Source organism: Calonectris borealis, chromosome 9 (genome assembly GCF_964195595.1).
Source record: "Calonectris borealis chromosome 9, bCalBor7.hap1.2, whole genome shotgun sequence".
NCBI classification, from domain to species: Eukaryota; Metazoa; Chordata; class Aves; order Procellariiformes; family Procellariidae; genus Calonectris; species Calonectris borealis.
In genome coordinates this window covers 12,540,011-12,559,244 of record NC_134320.1, presented here as the reverse complement: position 1 = coordinate 12,559,244, position 19,234 = coordinate 12,540,011, and the positions used below count along the sequence as shown (strand labels likewise).

The following is a 19,234-nucleotide window of genomic DNA, read 5'->3' as shown; positions in this document are numbered from 1 at the left end:
CACAAGCCCACACTGCTGTCAAAAGAAGCAGTCCCACCCTCCTCTTTACAGGGTTGTTTCAAGTCCAGAGCAGTTTCCTGAGGCAAATCACTGTCAGCAGAGCTTCACGAATATTTGTGCCAGCGCAAGAGAGGGTGTGGTACCGGGGGAGGGAACGACTGTCACAGGAGACATAGGAGCACTTCAATTTACAGGGCTTGTGGAGCTAGAACGTGATTCCATGCGCGGGTGGACGAGCTGATGTAGTTCAGTACTACCTAAAGGTGGAAACTGCTTCTGGCTGCGTGGTCCCACTCCTATCTCGCACTCTGGTACTCGTTCAGCCGTTCCAGGAGACAGCTTAGCTCACCAGCTTTAGCTGAAAAGTATCTGTGCTTTGTCTCGTTTTGTTTTTCTCTTTGATGGAAGTTAGCTCTACTCTCATTGGGGTCTAGAGAGCGTGATAGTTGTCACAGGAAAAGCAGTGGGAGCGTGCAGCTTGTGGAGATGGGAGGAGTAAGACATGCCACTCGAATCCGCAGCGAGCTGCGGCAGTACTGGTATGGCTTTGCCTTCAGTTCAGACCCAGCTGCTACTGAAAAAGAAATACCGCCGTTCTCGAGCCACCTGCTCCCAGGTCCTGCTCCCGTACGCTCCCGCTACCAGCAGCACTTGTGCAGGCAGTTGGAGCAGGAAGCCTTGCGAAAGCACTGATTTAATTTTGAGCTGATTGAGGGCCCTGATACCACTGCCTGCGTGAATGCAAGGACCAGTATTCGGGAAGGTGCCACAGCATGTGTAGAGCTCGGCAGAGCAAGACATGCCCTTTCTCTATGAAACCCCTTCTGTAATTGTCACTTGCAGGCTGTCGATTGTAGAGTCTGCAGTATATGCTTACGCAAATGAGTAACTTTGCACATGAAAGTTAACATAAGAACATGTATGAGCAGGACCTACTTAACCTGTGATTTGCTCAAGTAGCAGGATAGAGAGCCCTTCAGAGTAACAGTACTTTGGACAAAATAGGTAGTCTGTCATTTAAGCGGAATTTCTTAATGTATATTTTTTTCACATAATTTTGCTTCTGGAAGCATGCGTGGAGGTACTTGGGAAGCTGACCAGAGCTGCTTTGAAAATATCTGTGGACATATTTAATTATTTACAGTTATATGTATTAGAAAAAATGTTCTGTAACAGTTATTTGAAGTTAAGGTTTAACAGCAAAATTGGTGTATATCCAAATGTACATTTTTATACTTCTGAATTTGAAGTATGCTTTGTGATAAGTGGTTTAAGCAAATTTGTTCTTACGAATTTTGAAAGATTCCTTGAGGAATATAATACTTAAGGTGAGACATGTCATTATTAAAGTGATGTAAAAAATCATGGCATATTGACATTAATCTCTTTACCGCCTACAGGATCAATCTAGTTTTATTTCTTTATGGAATTTCTTCCCGCTAGTTTGTAAGGGTACCTACTCCTTCTGTTTGTGCTTTCGTTCACGTTCATCCATGTGAAATGCACATTTTAATTGATTATATAGCCATATGTAACCTGCCTGCCTGTCTCTGAGATTGTTCAAATGAAGTATCAACAGGCCTTTCAGAAGGTGGAAAGGGTCAGTGTGCCACAACTGCTTTTGTAAAATACATAGGTTTATTCACCTGGTTTGGAATCAGTTGGTCTGACTCAGAGTTCGCTGGTATTTCATTGCTCTAGCCACTTAGTTGGCCAGTCTGTAGAGATTTATATTCTCTTAAATTATTAATTTCCTAAGTATTCCGTAGGGTTTATAGTTACATTGGAAAAGTTGTATTTTCGTTTGTTTCTTCAAATAAATGCTTTTTTTTTGTGGTTTGTTTTTATTTTTTAGCTGCGGGACTTCACATGAGGCAAATTGCTGGTCTTGGCATCTCAACGCAGAGATCAACTTTCATTACATGGCACAAGTATGTATATTGTGTGTTGTTTAAAATGAATTTGTATTCATTTGTATTTATAGAAGCAGACTGTAGAACTGTTGAACTCGGTCAAGTCACAACCTGAAAGCAACAAATGTCAGTCACTCATGTTCTCTTGTGTTTGCACAGCCACACCTTACAGCGGTTCAGAATGGTTTATTCAAGTGTATGTCCTTTTTGTTTTGTTCTTACTACTTTGGAAGAGGTGAATACATATGTATTTTTTAATTCTGGTGAGAAGCCTCACACTCAAAATGTCCATGTGCCTATTACTAATTCCTCAAACCCACCAGGAGGATATGCATTTATTTTAGGAATTGACCTAGTGTTAAGTGTCCTGACTGGAAATGGTGAATGATGTTGAATTTCTTGGGCAGTGTATGTTCTGTAGTTTTAAATGGGAATGTTCAAATACTGTTTTTCAGGAGGACAGGGAAACCTTTTCATAATTTCATAAGTTGGCAAGACTTAAGAAGTGCTGAACTTGTGAATTCCTGGAATAAGTCCCTTCTGCTGAAGGTAAAACTGTGCTAAGCTAGATACTGCTTGGTCATATTAAAACTGTTTCATTTTTATGAAGAGTAAGGGCAACATACGAAATACTTTAAGTGTCCTGTAACACGTTAATGTGACGTGCTGTGGCCTAAAAACATTTAACTAAGCAAGATTAGCAAGGACAAATACCAAGAAAAAATGCAATACTGATCACCTGAAGGTAGTTAATTATGGGAAAAGGTATTTGTAGGTCTAGCATGCATTTTGTTACTTTTTAGTCTTTTTGTTGTATTAAAATGTTTCATGTTAACACTGCTACAGCATAGGTTTTGGATGTAGGTAGTTCTTGGTTGGCAGTGTTTTGGGTTTTTTGTTTGTTTTTTTTTTTAATGTACTCTTTGCTCAGATTAGCTATAGAAGGTACATTTTACACTGCTCATTGCCTGTGCTTCATACCTTTAGAAGAGAAAGATTTGCTCTAAGTGAAAAAAATGAAGTTACTTTTCCTGTAGGTGGAAACTAACTAGTTCACTCACAATAAGAAGTTAAATTCTTGGGTTTGCCACTGATTTCGTTTGTGAATGAAAACCTGATTAATGATTAAATTGTGGTTAATCTAGTAAAACATGATTGAGCCTGTCTACTGTAGAACTTTCACTGGAATAACAGTATGTAACGCTGTCAACCACATTGTGCATTGTGCTCATATAGGTGACCTGTCTTCGTAATCTCTACCTATCTCTATCCGTGTGCCAGCAGAAGTCAGTAAAACAGACTTGCTTAGTGCAGCTGTTCTTTCCTGTGGTATTTGTTGTGGGAAGGCTATCTGTTGAAATCCTATGTAAGGATTCTGTAATAGAATTTTAGCTTTCTGAATCTAATCTCATGTCAGCAGCTTTCATCTGTGTTGTCATCCTTTAAAGGTAATTGATCAGAAATGTTTAAAGGGAGAGATTAAAAATTAAGTATCTGTTTTCTTTTGAAACAGGTAATCCATGTTATTTTTACAGTGCTTCATTTCTTGACTGGGAATGATCGATACTTGGCACCAAGTTTTCTTACTTTTTCAACACAACAAACTTCTATGAAGTTGTCATGGGTTTTTAAAAACATACATGAGGTAAGCTGGAAAGGGAAAAATAATAGCTTTCTTAAATTATAATAGTGGCTAGTGACTCAGGTTGGTTGTAACCTCTTCAGTTTTGTCTTGCTTGTTCTTTTCCTCAAAAGAACCAGAATGAAAGACTTTTATCTGTGTTAATGGTCAAAGCCTGTCTACCTAAATATCGACTCATGTTTATCCAACTTTTTTCTCTGATTCTGGAAATGTGTAATAGTAAAAAGTTTTCTTCATGCATAAGAAACATAATCAAATCACCTTATTTCACTTAATATAATCATGCAGTTAGTAATTGTACTTTGTTTTAAAGTTGTTTGCACTCTAGTTTTGCATGACAATTGTATTTATTTTCAGCTGGCACTCTTGTCTTTCCACTCTGCATTATTCCAGTGTTTACAGTTTCACAAATAATATCGTACTGAACAATCAAACATTGCAATTTATTTTGTATTTTGTTGTAGTGTAAATTGGAAACTACACGTAAAATAAGTTGTGCTGGAATAATCATAGAATAGTTTTGGTTGGAAGGGACCTTTTAAAGGTCATCTAGTCCAACCCCCCTGCCGTGGGCAGGGACATCTTCAACTAGATCAGGTTGCTCAGAGCCCCATCCAACCTGGCCTTGAATGTTTCCAGGGATGGGGCATCCACCACCTCTGGCCACCTCTCTCCAGTGTTTCACCACCCTCATCGTAAAAAATTTCTTCCTTATATCTAGTCTAAATCTGCCCTCTGTTAGTTTAAAACAATTCTCCCTTGTTCTGTCGCAACAGGCCCTGCTAATCTAATGGACTAATGAACACTGAGCTATTCGTTACTGTATTCTTTGCTCTAATCCTTACCATTTTCCTTGTTTCTTCCTATTGTATTTATAACTTCAGTCATCTTATTTTCTATGTTAATTTTCAAGTTATTTTTTAAGAAAATGGTTATCATCGATTTTCTACCCTGCGTAAAGAAACCCCAAAATCTTTTGAGTTTTGTCTTGTATTTTCTGTCACAAAACTAACTATTGAGAAGGTCAAGTATAATTTTTTACTGGCATGTTTTGGTTGGACCTGTTGACAATGTGAGGTGTGAGTTGGGAGGATTATAGAATTGAAGGTTGTGCAGCTGCCATGTTTTCAGAGTGAGATTAACATTCTCCCATGCTTTGTCAGGCACTGATACTTAAAACGTGACTATCAAACCAAGAAGCTCAAAAATTCATGGCTCTTAATTACAGAGAATAATGTATTCAGTCATGTTTTGAGTAAACTAGTTCATATGTTCTTTTTCTGAATTATGTAGTTGTACACAGTATCAGTAGAAATGAGATGAAACCTGAATTTCCCATTTTAAAGGGGAAAAAAATCCCAAGGGAAGTAACATTTTGAGCTCTTTACAGACATCATAAACCAGAAGACAATGGCTCTGTCTTTATTGTTCTCAAGCACATATTTTAAAATACACTCGTTTCTTCTATTTCTGTTAATTTTTTACTTAAGTGCAGTATGCAGGACCTTGTTTTCTTTATTCACCACTCCTTCACCACTGTTATAATTGTGACTATAAAGTTTCCCTTCTTAAGGCTCTGATGCCACCACAGCAGAACATTAATTGCTTTTCTTGCCTTAGCAGCAACTATAAGAAACTGGGCTTATTCTCTTTTAGGAGCATGAACTGTAGGATAACATTACTTACTTAGCCGACTCGCACTTCTTTAGAAGAAATATTGGTAATCAGAGACTTATTTTCTGGGGACATTATCGTTAACTACAAAGAAAATGAGAAAAGGAATCAGGAAATATGTTCCTCTTTATTGTACCCAGTTGTAAATACTTCTTTTGTATGTATATTTGTTCCCAGGCTGAGGAAGCTGCCAAAAAAAATAACTGCTGCTTTGGAACAGTTGACACGTGGTTACTGTATAGATTGACTAAAGGTGAATATTACAGTTCCTCTTAAATATTAATAAAACATACTGGAATCTAAGTAATTATGTTCATGACTGTCATTGATATTTCCTGGAATTCAAATACTTTTTTTTATGATTTGTGCTTGTTTTATAATTGATGAATATTGTAATATATTTACTATTTAAAAAAAAAAACTTCTGAATTAATTATTCTTTGGGCCTGCCTGGCAGGGTAGTCAGAAAGGGAAATAATTATTCAGTGTAATCAACCTTTTAAGCATTTAAGATTTAAAGAGGACTACCAGAACTAATTGGCCTTGATTGAAGAAAAGTACCTGTGAAAGAAAAAGAACAAAGAATTGTTACAAATGTGGAAGAATTACAAGTTTCTGTCCTGAGGGCTAATGCCTGAGCAATTGGGTAGGTTATGATAGACAGTGATGCAATCAGTGTTGTACACGTTGTCAAAAGTACCGGCTTTCTTCTAGCCAGGTTTCTGAGGTAAAATAAGGTAATTAATATATACCCATTATAATGAGCGGCAGGTAAAGTTTGTGTGCTCATTGTATCATTATGATTTTGCCTATAGACACTCAGTTTATATTTCATGGGAGCCACTGACATGTTTAAAGTATGTTTAAAATGACTCTTAATATTTGGATATCTAAAATCTTACTTTGTTCTTTTTTTTTATGGTAGGTTCTGTGTATGCTACAGATTACTCAAACGCCAGTTCTACAGGCATTTTTGAACCCTTTATGGTACGTGCTGTTCTGAAAAAATGTTGTTGCTATTTGTTGTGCTTCTGAGAGAATTGCTGACATTTTTACTTTTTCCATATTATTTCAGAAATGTTGGAACCCCACTTTGTGTTATTTACTTTCCATTCCAATGTCTGTCTATCCTCCAGTGAAAGACACGAGGTAACCATGAAGGCATATTTAAAAGAATATGATACCTGTTAAATTAATTGCCTTTAGAAAAATACTACATAAGCTGCACAGGCAAAGTAATATATAGATACACAAAAAAAAAGAAATTATTTTTATATGCAGCTGTACTTTTTTAACACTACATCCAAAACTTTATTTTTACTATCAGTATTCCTTAAAGTGATAGTTTTAATGTTTTCTTTAAAATAAATCGGTAGCATTAGCTTTCATATGTGATGCAGACCCAGGCCTTATATGTCTAGATTTCATTTTAACGAAAAGGTCAATTTAGTGTTGTGATGCTTCTCCATAACATTTGTTTTAAGCTTCAACTTTGGATCAGCTGACTCTGAAATATTTGGGGTACCTATTCCAATAATGGCAGTGGTGAGTGAAAATGTCTTCTTACTTAAATCTGTATATTTGTACCTATATTCTTTTTATCTAGCTTTGATTTAATACTTGCTTGTTTAGTAAGTATTCTCTATTCCTTCTCTGTGACTTAACTACATTAGAATTGGTTGTTGAATTTTTCTCCAAAAACTCAGTTTACAACCTTAGGGGGAAAGGAGGAGAGGGGAATGGGAAGGGATTTCTAGAGGTTAAGGTCCATTAAGGTTCGATGACCAAATGATTAAGCACTGAACGTAGGACTTAACAGAGCTGGGTTCTGCTCTAGGCTCTGGTAACGTCTCTCTTTCTGGCTTATAATCAGTTGTTCTATATAAAGTTGTGCAATGGGGTCCATCCTGGCTTGACTTCAGTAAGACTCTACACAAACGTGAGAGTATTTGTTAATAGATCCGCTTGTGATACCTTTTATTTCTTTTTTTGACTAAAAATAAATGGAGCATAACATGTTCTTGCCTCAGTAGTTAGGATTTGGATAAGAAAAACCCATTACTTTTGTAAAGTGATGACTTGTAGAAAAATCTGCTTGAATTGAGCTAAATGGAAAAAATGTCATCTATCTAACATTAATTTCTCTTGCTGTTTTTAAAGAATCAATTTAGACTCAATTTATCTGTAGATCTGTAAATTTACTGTTTCACCAAGGCACAAACATAAGTAAATACATTTAATAACCATCATCATTGTTGAAAAATGGAGCATGGAATAATTTGTTACAGGGAGGGTAGGAGGGAAAAAGGAAGGTGAGACCTCAAAATTTCAATTTTCTATTTGGGGGAAGAGGAATTCAAGCCAAGTTCTGCTCCCTGGCGTTGCAAGGCCCTGTTTATCCTTGTCAAATACTAAAACATAAAATACCTCTTTTGTTTCCGTAACTTTTTTTTCAGTGTTGCTGGCAATACTACAGATGTTCACATTGTGTCCAAACTTGGTGTAATTTGATTCTAGTGATAAATCTGACTGTTGGAATGGCCTGCAAATACTTAAGAAATTGTAGATGAGTCCTCTCTTAATGCTCAATTCCTTTCTGAATCGTTATTTGTGTTCAGAACTCTGAAGTGTTTGCATTGATATTTTAAAACCCAGTTGGTAGCTAACTTGTCGTATTGTTTTTGTTGGTACGGCAGGTAGCTGACCAGCAGTCAGCCATGTTTGGGGAATGCTGTTTTCACCCAGGAGATGTTAAACTGACGATGGGAACAGGGGGTTTCTGGAATGTGAACACTGGAGAGCATCTCTTTGCATCACGGACAGGTAAGCTAGTGAAATTTTAGTTTTAGAGTATTTCACGTTACTTGACAGCTGTTAATGGTGAGGGTAGAAAAAGGGATAAAACAGGGCTATGCTTTTCCTTCTGTCTTTAGCTGTGGAAAAACAGTTTGAAAGTGTTTTCAGAACAGAAGACTGTGGAAATTTTTAATTAGAAATGTAGATCTTGGTTATCCTGAAATATGCTTCTCAGGAAGAGAATTTTAAGTAACATCACTAATAATTATGGCTGCTACCTGCATCCCTCCTTTTTTTTTTTTTTTTCACCTGTTCTTCTTGATAGCAGTATTATACAGTACAGGAATGGAGAAAAAGGGGATTGGTCCTCTGGCTTCTCACATCAAAATGTTCCAGTGGATCACTGTAAGTTCCTCCTCTTGAGCCCTTATGCTTTGAAGTACCTGCAGTGAGATAATGCAGTATTAGCAATTATTAGTTTTCTTTTAAAATACTAGAAATGGGCTCCCCAATGTGTTTCTAGTGTTTAAAACTTTGTTGTTCAGAACATTTGTGGTCTGTCAAGCTTGATAATTTGTCATAGATGGCTATTTGTCAAGAGAGCAACAGACGATACTGACGTAAATTTGCCTGCACAGTCTCTCTCTATCTGTCATATTTTTAAACAGTTACTAATTTCAGGAAGCCTACAATTTAAAATGGGAGGGGTGGGGCTGGGGAGGTGGACAGCACTGTGCTAAGGAGACTTTTACCAGCTAAAGTCTGGAAGGGTCTTGGCAAATACAGGAGATGTGTCAGAACTGAATAGCACGGACATTTGAATTCCCTATGAATGCAAATGCTTTTTAGGCTAATTAATGTTGTCATTATGATAATACTTCTACGTAGGAAATCAGGTGTATGTAGTCTGTGGAAGTGTAATAGCAAAAACATGCTGTAAGGTTTTTCCATTTTGTTTTCTTTTAAGAAAATACATGGCTATTGTGATCTGATAGGAGTTGAAATCTTTAAGGCGGTGCTGTGAAACTTCTACTGCTTTAGGCTGTTATTTGTGTTAAAGTTATTTTCCCTATGTTCTTTGGCTGTTGTGTGGTGTGGTTAGTTAGGACAAGGTAGGTACCTAGCTTTCTCAGTGCCCTGGGCATGAAATGTAATGTGTTCAATCTTTAAAGTTGACATATGTATTTAAGACTGCAAGGTGAATCCCTACAGCATCCTTGTGCAAGCTATTCATTAGCTGCTGTTCTAGTTTTTGATCTACATTTAGTTGCTATATATGACAGTTTAAAAAAAAAAATAGTTCCTTGGAGAACAACACTTCTCACAATTCAATGATGGCAACACGTTGTATAAATTTTAAATCTACCTCTCTGGCAGTCTGATAGTTCGGTCATGCCAAGTGTCATGTTGATCTGTTCCCTAGAGATAGATGATCTTACGCTACTAGAGATTCTGGTGTGAGCATCTTTAGGAAGGCCATCTGATGGACTTCTCGGTCCCTAATTAGCTGTCCTTCGCTAGGACTTTTGGCTCAATGAATTGTTTGGTCTTGTTGCTTTGCAGCTTCTCCTTTGGTAGAAAATAAAGATTGTAAGGGAGACCTGCACCAAGGATCTGGAGATATGTATATCACCTTTTTCCTTTCAAGAGACAAATATAAACTTTAATCTAAATAGGTACTGCTAATTGTTGTCCCTTGTAAGCACGAGAGTCCCTCCAGCACTAACCAGGTTTCTGCAGTTGCACTGGTACTGCCATGCCACTCTTTTGGACACAGGCAAGCAAACTGGAGATGATTCTGTGTATATTAGCAAAGTCACCTTGTATATTAGCAAAGTCACCTTGAGAAAGTAGAGAGAATCCCTAGATCCTTCTGATGCTTTTCTGGGACTCATTTACCTTTGTTGCATTACCCATGATCTCTGAGTCGTGAGCAGCGTCCCATAAGGTCTGGGTGCTTTCTTCAGTCCAACAGTTACGGTACTTGGGTTGGGCAAAGCTTTTATTGCAGTGGCCACTGAATGCTTAGGTTCTTATCGAGTGACCAGAAAAACCATTCGTCCAGCTGCAGTGCTGGAGAACATCTACTGTTCAGCTAGATAACGAAGTCTTTTTGCTTTAGCATTAAAAGCAGTACTCTGCAGGACTCTTGTGCTATGTCCTTACTAATACAGATATCAAACAAGAAGGTCTTTGTGTTCACAGGGACAGTTTTAATTAGTATGTCTCTCTTTTCTTTGTTAAGGTTTCAACATATCTGTGGGGGGGCAAAGGGGAGAAGAAATCGTCAGGTTTATCCTCATTATTGGCTGTTTATTTCTAATGTTATAATATCTTCAAGCAGACAGCTCTTTGAAAGATGCTGTACTGTGTTTTCAAATAAGCTAACAGTGTTTGCACTATGTATTTCTGCCTTTCTTTTGAAAGATAAGGAAAAAAAATTTCCAAGTAATTGAATTTTTTTTTGAGTCACTGCAAAGCCAAAACTATTTGGTGGAAATCATAACTTCCTGCAGATCCCATCATGTAAACCATAGAAGTGCTAATCTTTTGTAGTTATAGACAAAGTATGTCACCAAATATTTTTAATGAGTTTGGATGTTTCTTTTGTTGTTTATATTAGGCAAACATACAGGTAAAATGCTACAGTTAACTGGCAGTAGCCTTTGTTGGGGACAAGGATGGGCAAATTGTGAAACTTGTTTTCTGCTTTCTGTATGAGGAAGCATTGCATATTGAAAAAGGAATAAAAAAGTATATCACTTTCATCCTTTTCTATGAATAAGATCTATGTTCTAAGTTTGTGTTGCTTTTTGTTTGTTTGTTTATATGTCTGTTTTAGTATTTGTGCTTCCTATCTGAAAGCCCAGCCTTCATGTTTTATGTTTTGGGGAAGTAAATTCTGACCTTTTAGAAACCATTGGGGAAGATTAGATAGATTGAAAACAAATAGGAAAACATTGATAAATTTTTAAGTATATAGAATCTCTTATCATTTAAAAAAAAGTAAGTGCAGATAGCTCTTCTCTTTAGCTTAAAGAGGGTTTTTTTTGTAATTTGATAGTGAATTTTCTTTTTAGATTAATTTTGTTTAACAAATTGTTGTTTGAGTATCTTGTAATCCCATCACTAAATTTTTAAACAATACATTTAACCTCTATCAGTGACATTTTTTTAGCTTGAATTCTGCAAAGGAATTGAATAAAAGCTACTTTTTTTTTTTTTTTAGTTGGATTTATTGTGGGAGGGTGCTTGTATATGTTTTTCTGGAAACATTTAACTAGGTGTTTTGTTTCATGGAAAATAATTAAGGTCTCTATCCACTGATTGGTTGGAAGATTGGGGAAGAAGTTGTTTACTTAACTGAAGGCTGCATGTCAGACATTGGCACTGCCATAAAATGGGCTCAGGATATAAGTAAGTAGTTCTTTAATTTTATAGAGGGTAAAATATAGTACTGCTTAAGAAACTGTTTTATGGGGTTTTAGTTATGTTATTGGGCTTGGTTTTATTATCCATAATTGAAGAAACTAGCCTACATCTTTTGGACAGTGGAAAGTGCACAGGCTCATTAATAGGTTCTCTGCTGAGTGTGTTTACTGCAGGGAGTTTGGTTTGCACAGTCATCTCCTCATCAGATTCTGCCTCTCAGACCCTCCTACCTATGTAGGCTTTTATTTTCCTGAAACATTTTACTCCTCACTTGCTTTCTCTTGAGCATGACAAACTTCCTGATGCCTTCTTTTGTTTTTTTTTTTAACCTGGTATCCAGACTCGAATAGAAATGGTGTAAAGGAGACCTGTCTAAAGTTAGATGTGTGCTGTTTTAGGCTATTTGGGCTATTTTAGGGTATTTGGACTTGAATTTTCAGTTGAGAAGCACAGAAATTGACTACTGATTAAGTCTAGGTAGCATCATTGTAAATGCAATATTCCACAAACAGTTGCCGTAATGCTTTTGAGACATCTCTCGCTCTACATCTCAGAATTAGTAACAGGTTTGAGTTACATGAAAATAACGTGAAGAACTTTATTTTTAAAAGTAACGGTGTCATGTATGTTGCTTCACATAGAAGTAATGTGCCTTTTGACTGTGACTAGTATGTAATGAAAATATTTACATTCCAGATTAGTAAAAGACTAAGAAAAATACTAGCTCTATAGTAGCTGATGTTCAAAACCACTGATTATTTATAGGACAACTTTTCTGAGTGTTCTAATAAACTATTTACTTGGTTTAATTAGAAATGTAGTACACCTTTACTATGGTGCAAAAAAGGAATTAGTGTCTCAAACTTTGGGTTATCTGGGAAAGGTTTTCCTGAAGTGTAGCTCACCACAAAATTTCGCGTTTCTTGAAGTTGTCAACTTCTAGTGCACATGTGCACGTACGTGCTCATGTATGTGCCCTTAAGGATTAAGTATGACTCAGGTTGGTCCTCAGGTCTTCATTCAACATTTGACTGAGCCTAGAGAATAACAGCCACTCGTCTTTTGAGGAAATTGCTCAATTCAATACACAGTTCAGTGCTGCAGATAGAAGTATCAGTGGTACATATATAAGCTTGCTACTTCAGATTCCATACTTAAAATGGATACTTACCCATATAGAACTTATCCATACATAAAATGGTATCCATATTATTGGTATATGCAGAACAACAGTATAAAGAATTTTTAGCTAGACGGTAGTGAAATGGACATGACCTACAGTTGTTACCACAGGCAAAAATTGGGGAAGTTTTAGAGGGAGATAAAAAAATAGGCATGCTGCTATAAACGCTTTAATAAGTAAGACCTTTATTTTCTGGAAATATGATTGCAGAGAAGCAGAATTCAGAAACTTTTATCAGCTTTACGAATAAAGAGAAGGGTAAAACTTTTGCTCTACAGAAGGAAAACACAAGGTAAGCTAATGACCTCAGTAAGGATTGTGAGGCTCAACGTGGATGAAGATGAAACATATAATAGCAGTAAAGGTTTGGAAATAGGAATTTCTGCAGCAAGACAAACTTAGTTTACTGGACTTCTTTTAGTGGGATCAGTTCACTTCTAAGAATTTTGAAAAAGTAGTGTGTGGAATTTCAAGGTGAAGGCAATCTTACTTAATTTTTTCATTTTCTGTCCTGACATAGAGGTACTATATATAGTTCAGTAACAGCAAATACAACAAGAAGGAAAAGATGTGATTTAGGCTTATTAGTCTGGGCACAGTAGAATCCAAAGCTTTCAAACAAATTTATGAAGGTTACAAAGGTAAATTGAAACTCCTGCTAAGTTACCAAGATGGGTTTTTCAAAGATAAATTGAGCTACTTTAACCTAATTTATCTTTGATAGGAAAATTTACTTTTTAGACAAGAAAAAGCAATAGCTGTCGTTTACAGGAGACCTCTAGTCTTCTGTAAGAACACGTTATGTGGCCATATAAGGACATTATTAGTTAAAATCCAGAAGATGGGTGTTAGTACAAGAACTGCATGTGGGTAAAGAACAAGCTAAAGAGGGATGTCTATGAAGTTGTGAAAGGAGATATCTGGCTAGACGAAGAATAAAAGTAGTGTCTATTAAAGAGGTGATATTAGGACCTACCTTATTTATATTTGTGGGTCAGTTACTTGTAAAAATATTAAGGGTGCTGATAAAATATGATGGGTATTAAGGACTATCCCTGTAGTCGTTTGGTGCTTGGGCTGACAATAACAACATCTTTGGGGGGAAAAAACATTTTTTGTGTTTCGCAAATCTAGGTTTTTAGCATACTTAGGGTGCCATTGTTAGCATTCTTAATTCCCATTTATGTCTATTTAGAAAGCTAATGACCACTTACAGGATGTGAAGATTAAAAGGCCATAGCATAACAGATATGAGACTTTTGCGTTTAGTCTTCATCTGAATAGGTTTTTTTTTTTAAATGTGACTGCTGGGCATGAAATACAGGAGAAGTGATCATTTCCCTTGGAACATGTAGTTCGAGAATATTACAAAAGGAAATAATCTAACTCTAGATTTCTGTCTCTTAGTAATGTATGAAGAAATTGAAGTAAATAATAAAAGCATATGACTTACACATCTTTACAGATCTTTTCACCGATGTAGATGAAACAGAAAAAATGGCACGGAGTATTGTTGATTCTCAAGGCGTTTGTTTTGTTCCAGGTTTTCAGGTAAAATTATTATTAGCAATACAATTGAGAATATAGTTAAAATTTTAACTTTTACATGTTTAAATGTAGTGATTTTCATCTTATCACAGTATTTACTCTGTACTACTCGGATTCTTATTTTCTGTCCCTCACCACAACGTATGAAAATCATTGTCACATGAGAATGCTTAAACACCACCTCCGCCATGACAAAAACCCTATGAAATAGGAAAATTATTTCCATTTTGCAGATGAAGACCTGGGGGACAGACAAACTAAATGACTTGCCCACAGTAACTCAGGCAGTGCCTGCAGAGACAGAAACTGGTCCCATAGCTTTTCAGCCTCATGCAAAGCCTTCATTGAGGCAATACTTCTAAGCACTGTTCTAAAATAATTCATTTTATTCTGCCTCTTTTCAAGATGTAGGTTGCAATTCATCAGAATACTTAAACATACTTAAATATGAACAAGATTGCAAGTTCTGGTGTTACGAAAAGCAAAGATAGTAATATTTAGAGACTTCTTTGATATGCAGATTTTAATCTGAATTAGATTTTTCCATTTAAAATCGGGTTTGTGCCTTGTTGCTGAGCACAATGTGTATAGTGAGGAGTTCTGGCATTTGTTCTCCACTTCAGTCCCCTCCATTTCCCAGTAGCTTGCTTTTACCATCCTCTCTATTTGAGGAACTTCCTGCAATTGCTTGATCCCCTCTGGGTCACAAGCTCTGGGTTCTTTCTACTTGCTTTCCATTTATGCTAGAGACTTACGTGTCCTCATGTCTGTCCTTTCCACCTCCGATTCATGATCCCTCTTGAGTTTCATTACAGATGTGCGTTACTGTCCCTGTGCAGGGGCAGCAAGAAGAGTGATACTGATACTGCAGTTCAGTCTAGCATATTAGTCTAGATTGGAATTGATGGGAATTCCAGTTAACACGTTACATTAAAAGACAAATTGTGATAGCTGGGGAGCTGACATAACTGCCTGTTCAGTTACTTCCAGTATGTGCTGTGGGGGTTGAGTAATGTCTGCCATCAGCTGGTTCTCTGATGTATAGACAGCTGATTTTGAGCCTGTCAGGTGTTCAAAAGTTACTGTGTTACCCAAACAAAGAAAAGCCACTAAGATGAAAACAGTATTTTTTTTTTTTCTCAAAAATCACCACCTTCTCTTTTCTCTTAGAAGTCTTAGATAGTAATTTGTTAGTTTGCATACATACTTTTTAGAGCCGCATGGAATGTTTTTGACAGCTTATCTTGCTGCGTGGGTCCAAAAGTGCATTTTATTTTGATCTTCATTGGTCTACCATACTCAGTTTGATCATTCCCAGGACTAGTGTGTTTTTCTAAAGAAACTTAACATCTTTAACCTTACCTTTGTGTAAGTCCTGTGTGTTAACGGAACAAGGCAAAGAAAAATTTCATTTCTTCTGCAGGTAGCCCAGCTAGCTTCTCTCAAACAGCTGACCTAATTATTACATTTATTTTTAGGGGTGTAAAGCTTGATTATGCTGAGATGCTTCCATTTAGCATTTACTGTGGGTAATTGTGCTGTGAATAAGCAAATGTTGACCCATGACAAATTTCAGTACTTGCAGACAGGAATCCTGAGGTAGACAAATGTTAGTCTGAATCTTTTTTGAACCTTTAATTCTATTAATATTCAAGTTCTAGAGATGTTGGTAAAACCTCTTTTTTGTTTGGTTGGTTTTTGTTTTGCTTTGCGGGTTTGTCTTCCCCTTGCTTTCTTGACGCTGTCTCCAGAAGAAACCCCAGCTAGCTTCTTGGTAAACATTGATTCAGTCTCTTTTTCCTGAATTCTAATATTCCCAGTCCAAATTTAGAAGCTGTACTTGGAAAACTGAATGGATTTCTCTTTAACTGTGGCATCTAGTTACCACTAATAGTATTCACCAATGTGAACTTCTTTGCCTTTTAAAAGGCCCTGCTTATTTCAGTGGAACGTGCTTAGCTAGTAGACTCACAGTAACATAATCTGTATCAATTTAGAAACTCAGTGGATTAAATGGTATGAAAAGGGACATGAACAGAGTTGAACACTTCTGGGACTGTAACATGTCAGCTTAGCTTCACTGGCTAGATGCTAACACAAGTTGATTGTATGGTAATGTTTCGTAGACTTCAAAACAACAGTGGTTGGGGAGGGTTCTTATGAAGCCCATATGTTCGTTTCCTACACAGAGTAAAATGTTTCTCTACTCATCCATATTAAGGCAATAAGTTTCTTTCTTACTGAATTCTACTGCTGTGATGCAGCACACTGAGAGGAGCATCATTGTGAAAGTGTATTTCAAATTGAGTGAATATGTGGTTTAATCGTTTTTCCTCTTACTTATTCTGCTAGAAACGGGTTTCCAGGGTTAATTTGCTGTGGTTAGTAGTAACAGCAAAAACTTAGGACTCTTCATCGGGGTGTATGTATATATATATGCACTGCTACTTTTTTTTTTAATGATTGATTCTTTCAAGATACCCTTATGTAGAATACAAGTCTATGCTTTTGTAAACTTGGAAGCCATGGATCCTTATTATGCTACTGGGCTGGACAAGTGGTTCCATTCCTAGAATGGGAATGGTACTTGTATATGGAAAAAAAAGAATATTTTCTTTTATTTTAATGCAGAAGTTTCTTCTGTTTAGGAACTTTTGCAAAATGCCAGTTTTCCTTTTGACTGTATGTACCTATACATACACTTGTTTTTTTTTTTAACATATGATAGCATTTTCTTAATTTACTTTATAAATATGTGTGTATGTATTTTATAAGCATGAAATTCAAACTTCTGGTAAGTGTTGTCATAATTGATATTTAGCACAATACAACTGGAAAGGATTGTTTCAATTTCAAAATGACTGTTTACAGTGCAAATAAGATTTAACATTGTCACAAACCAGATATGGACCAGCAAACTAGTATTTTGTGATAAAGTTCGTCACAGGGGTGGAAAGGAGATTCATCAATTGTTCCTCCAGTTCTCCTGCAAAAAGAGGACAACTTAGTGATCATTAGAATTTTAGCTGGACTCTGTTTATCAGTGTCACTGAAAAGAGGCTGCAGTATAAACTAATAAAAAGTATTACCATCCTTTTCAGTGTTACTTTTAAAAGTCAGTTCATCTTTTTTTCAGCAGTTCAGGAGTGTTTTAAAAAAAAAGCATGTGTGTGAAATCTTGCTAGAGAACAGCAATACCAGTGTGCCCTGTCCTAGATACTTGAAGTGTACACTATATGTATTTTAAAGAGAAGTCATACAGATTAGTGTTATTTAGTATGTCAAATTTGGAAGAAGTCACTTAAACCTTTGAAAGAAGCTATTTAAACTGTTCACTGAGTTAGCTAAAATAACACTATATACCTCTTACATATTGTCTTCAATTTTCTTCTTTCACTATGCTGCCTGTAATTGTCGTAAGTCATTTTTTTTTTCTTACTATTTGACTCCTTTCTCAAAAGCCTACAAATACAATTCACTGAGCTCACGGTGAAATCTTTTCTGCAGGTTTCTGTGAATGACCCATATTTATGTGCCTCTTTCATGGGGCTGAAACCTTCCACTACTAGAAACCATCTTGTACGAGCTATATTGGAATCCGTAGCTTTCAGGTACTGCTTACGTAATTATCTCCCTTATGTTTTCTTATGTTTGCTTTTATTTTGATCAGCAGTGTTAAATGGATACATGGACTGCTCCAGTTTGTAAAATATAAACTGCAGCAATCCATAACTGTTACATTGAAAAGGAGTTTTAGCTGCTTTCCTTTTTTTTTTCCTTTAACATTTTACAAATAAACTCATGTATATAGAAAAGGGTAGAGATCCTTTGTGTTTAGATCTTCCATTAAATGAAATGGTTTCAGAACAAGTCAAACTCACAGCCTTCAGAGGTTCTCTTTAAAGAACAGCTGGATAAACTCTGATTAATGCTCTGTCAGCCTACTTTCCTCACTAACCCACTCGTTACATCAACAATTGCATCTTGTCTGTAGAAACCTATCATCAGTTTCAGGTGGGAATAAATGTACCCTCCACAATGACTTGCTATAGAATGGGCCGTGATTTATCCATACTTGTGCCTTCGTAATGATGTATAACAAAGACCAGTTTCAGTCCTTTTTTTGTTTGTTTTTTTTTTTTTTTATTTATGGATTTTGGAAGCTTGTTAGCTATTGCAGCAGTTCTGACACAACTGAGGCATTTTTTGCCTTGTATTTTATTTTCTGACTATGTAGATACTGGAAACACTTTATGGAATATGTAATGCTTAATTCAACTAAATATTTTTTTTAAAGAAACAAACAGCTTTATGATATCATTGTGAAGAAGGTACGCATTCCTCTTCAAACTATTCGGTAAGTTCCGTGTAACTTTTAAATTTTATATATGGGAGTTTGATTTAAATAGGTGTGAACTTTATTACGCATTTTATCTTACTGTAAAAATTCTGCTAAGAAATAGATGAATACCAAGTCAAATGTTAATGTAACTTTAAAAGTGGCAGTAGAGACTACCCACGGAACGGTCAGTTATTAATTAAACCATTGGCATTGGTGATTGTCAGCAGGTGAGTAATGAATTGCTCTAATTATTTTTTTAAAAAAAAGCAACTTCATGTTTTCAGGTAGCACTAGAGTGCATATAGCAATGCCTTCCACAAAAGTCATTCTACCCTTTATTATCATTCTTTCATACTGAATTTTTTTGTGCTGAGTCTGTCACAGACTGAATATTTTTTGAAGACATTGATTAAAACTGGATCTATTTTTGAGGGAAAGAGGAAGAATATTTTTACAATTCAGTTGTCAAGACGTTGGTTTTGCTTCAGTCTTTGAAGAAGCAAATCAAATTTAGTGAAGTAACTGTGATCCCTAGAATATGCTTTTCACAATGTCTTGGAAAAATTTAGCTGAATTATGTGTTGCTGGAAAACTACGTTGCACTTTCAGTAGGTACTTCGTTTGGACACACCAGCCTCAAGCCCTCTCACGCTGAGAAAGCTCTCCAAAATTTCTCCTTTTGGCAGCCAGGGGTCACCGCAAGA

The 19,234-nt window shown here is 36.2% G+C and overlaps 1 protein-coding gene across 1 annotated transcript in view; it reads left to right on the top strand.

Annotated features, from left to right (window-relative positions):
* GK5 (glycerol kinase 5) overlaps positions 1-19,234 on the top strand; it is a 32,032-nt gene that overhangs the window by 2,711 nt on the left and 10,087 nt on the right. The window contains exons 3-14 of the mRNA XM_075158302.1: positions 1,856-1,931; positions 2,369-2,462; positions 3,427-3,558; positions 5,407-5,482; positions 6,155-6,216; positions 6,305-6,378; positions 6,714-6,774; positions 7,926-8,052; positions 11,338-11,442; positions 14,106-14,191; positions 17,696-17,799; positions 18,486-18,545. Coding sequence (XP_075014403.1) covers positions 1,856-1,931; positions 2,369-2,462; positions 3,427-3,558; positions 5,407-5,482; positions 6,155-6,216; positions 6,305-6,378; positions 6,714-6,774; positions 7,926-8,052; positions 11,338-11,442; positions 14,106-14,191; positions 17,696-17,799; positions 18,486-18,545 — 1,057 coding nt within the window. The remainder of the gene's footprint in view (positions 1-1,855; positions 1,932-2,368; positions 2,463-3,426; positions 3,559-5,406; positions 5,483-6,154; positions 6,217-6,304; positions 6,379-6,713; positions 6,775-7,925; positions 8,053-11,337; positions 11,443-14,105; positions 14,192-17,695; positions 17,800-18,485; positions 18,546-19,234) is intronic.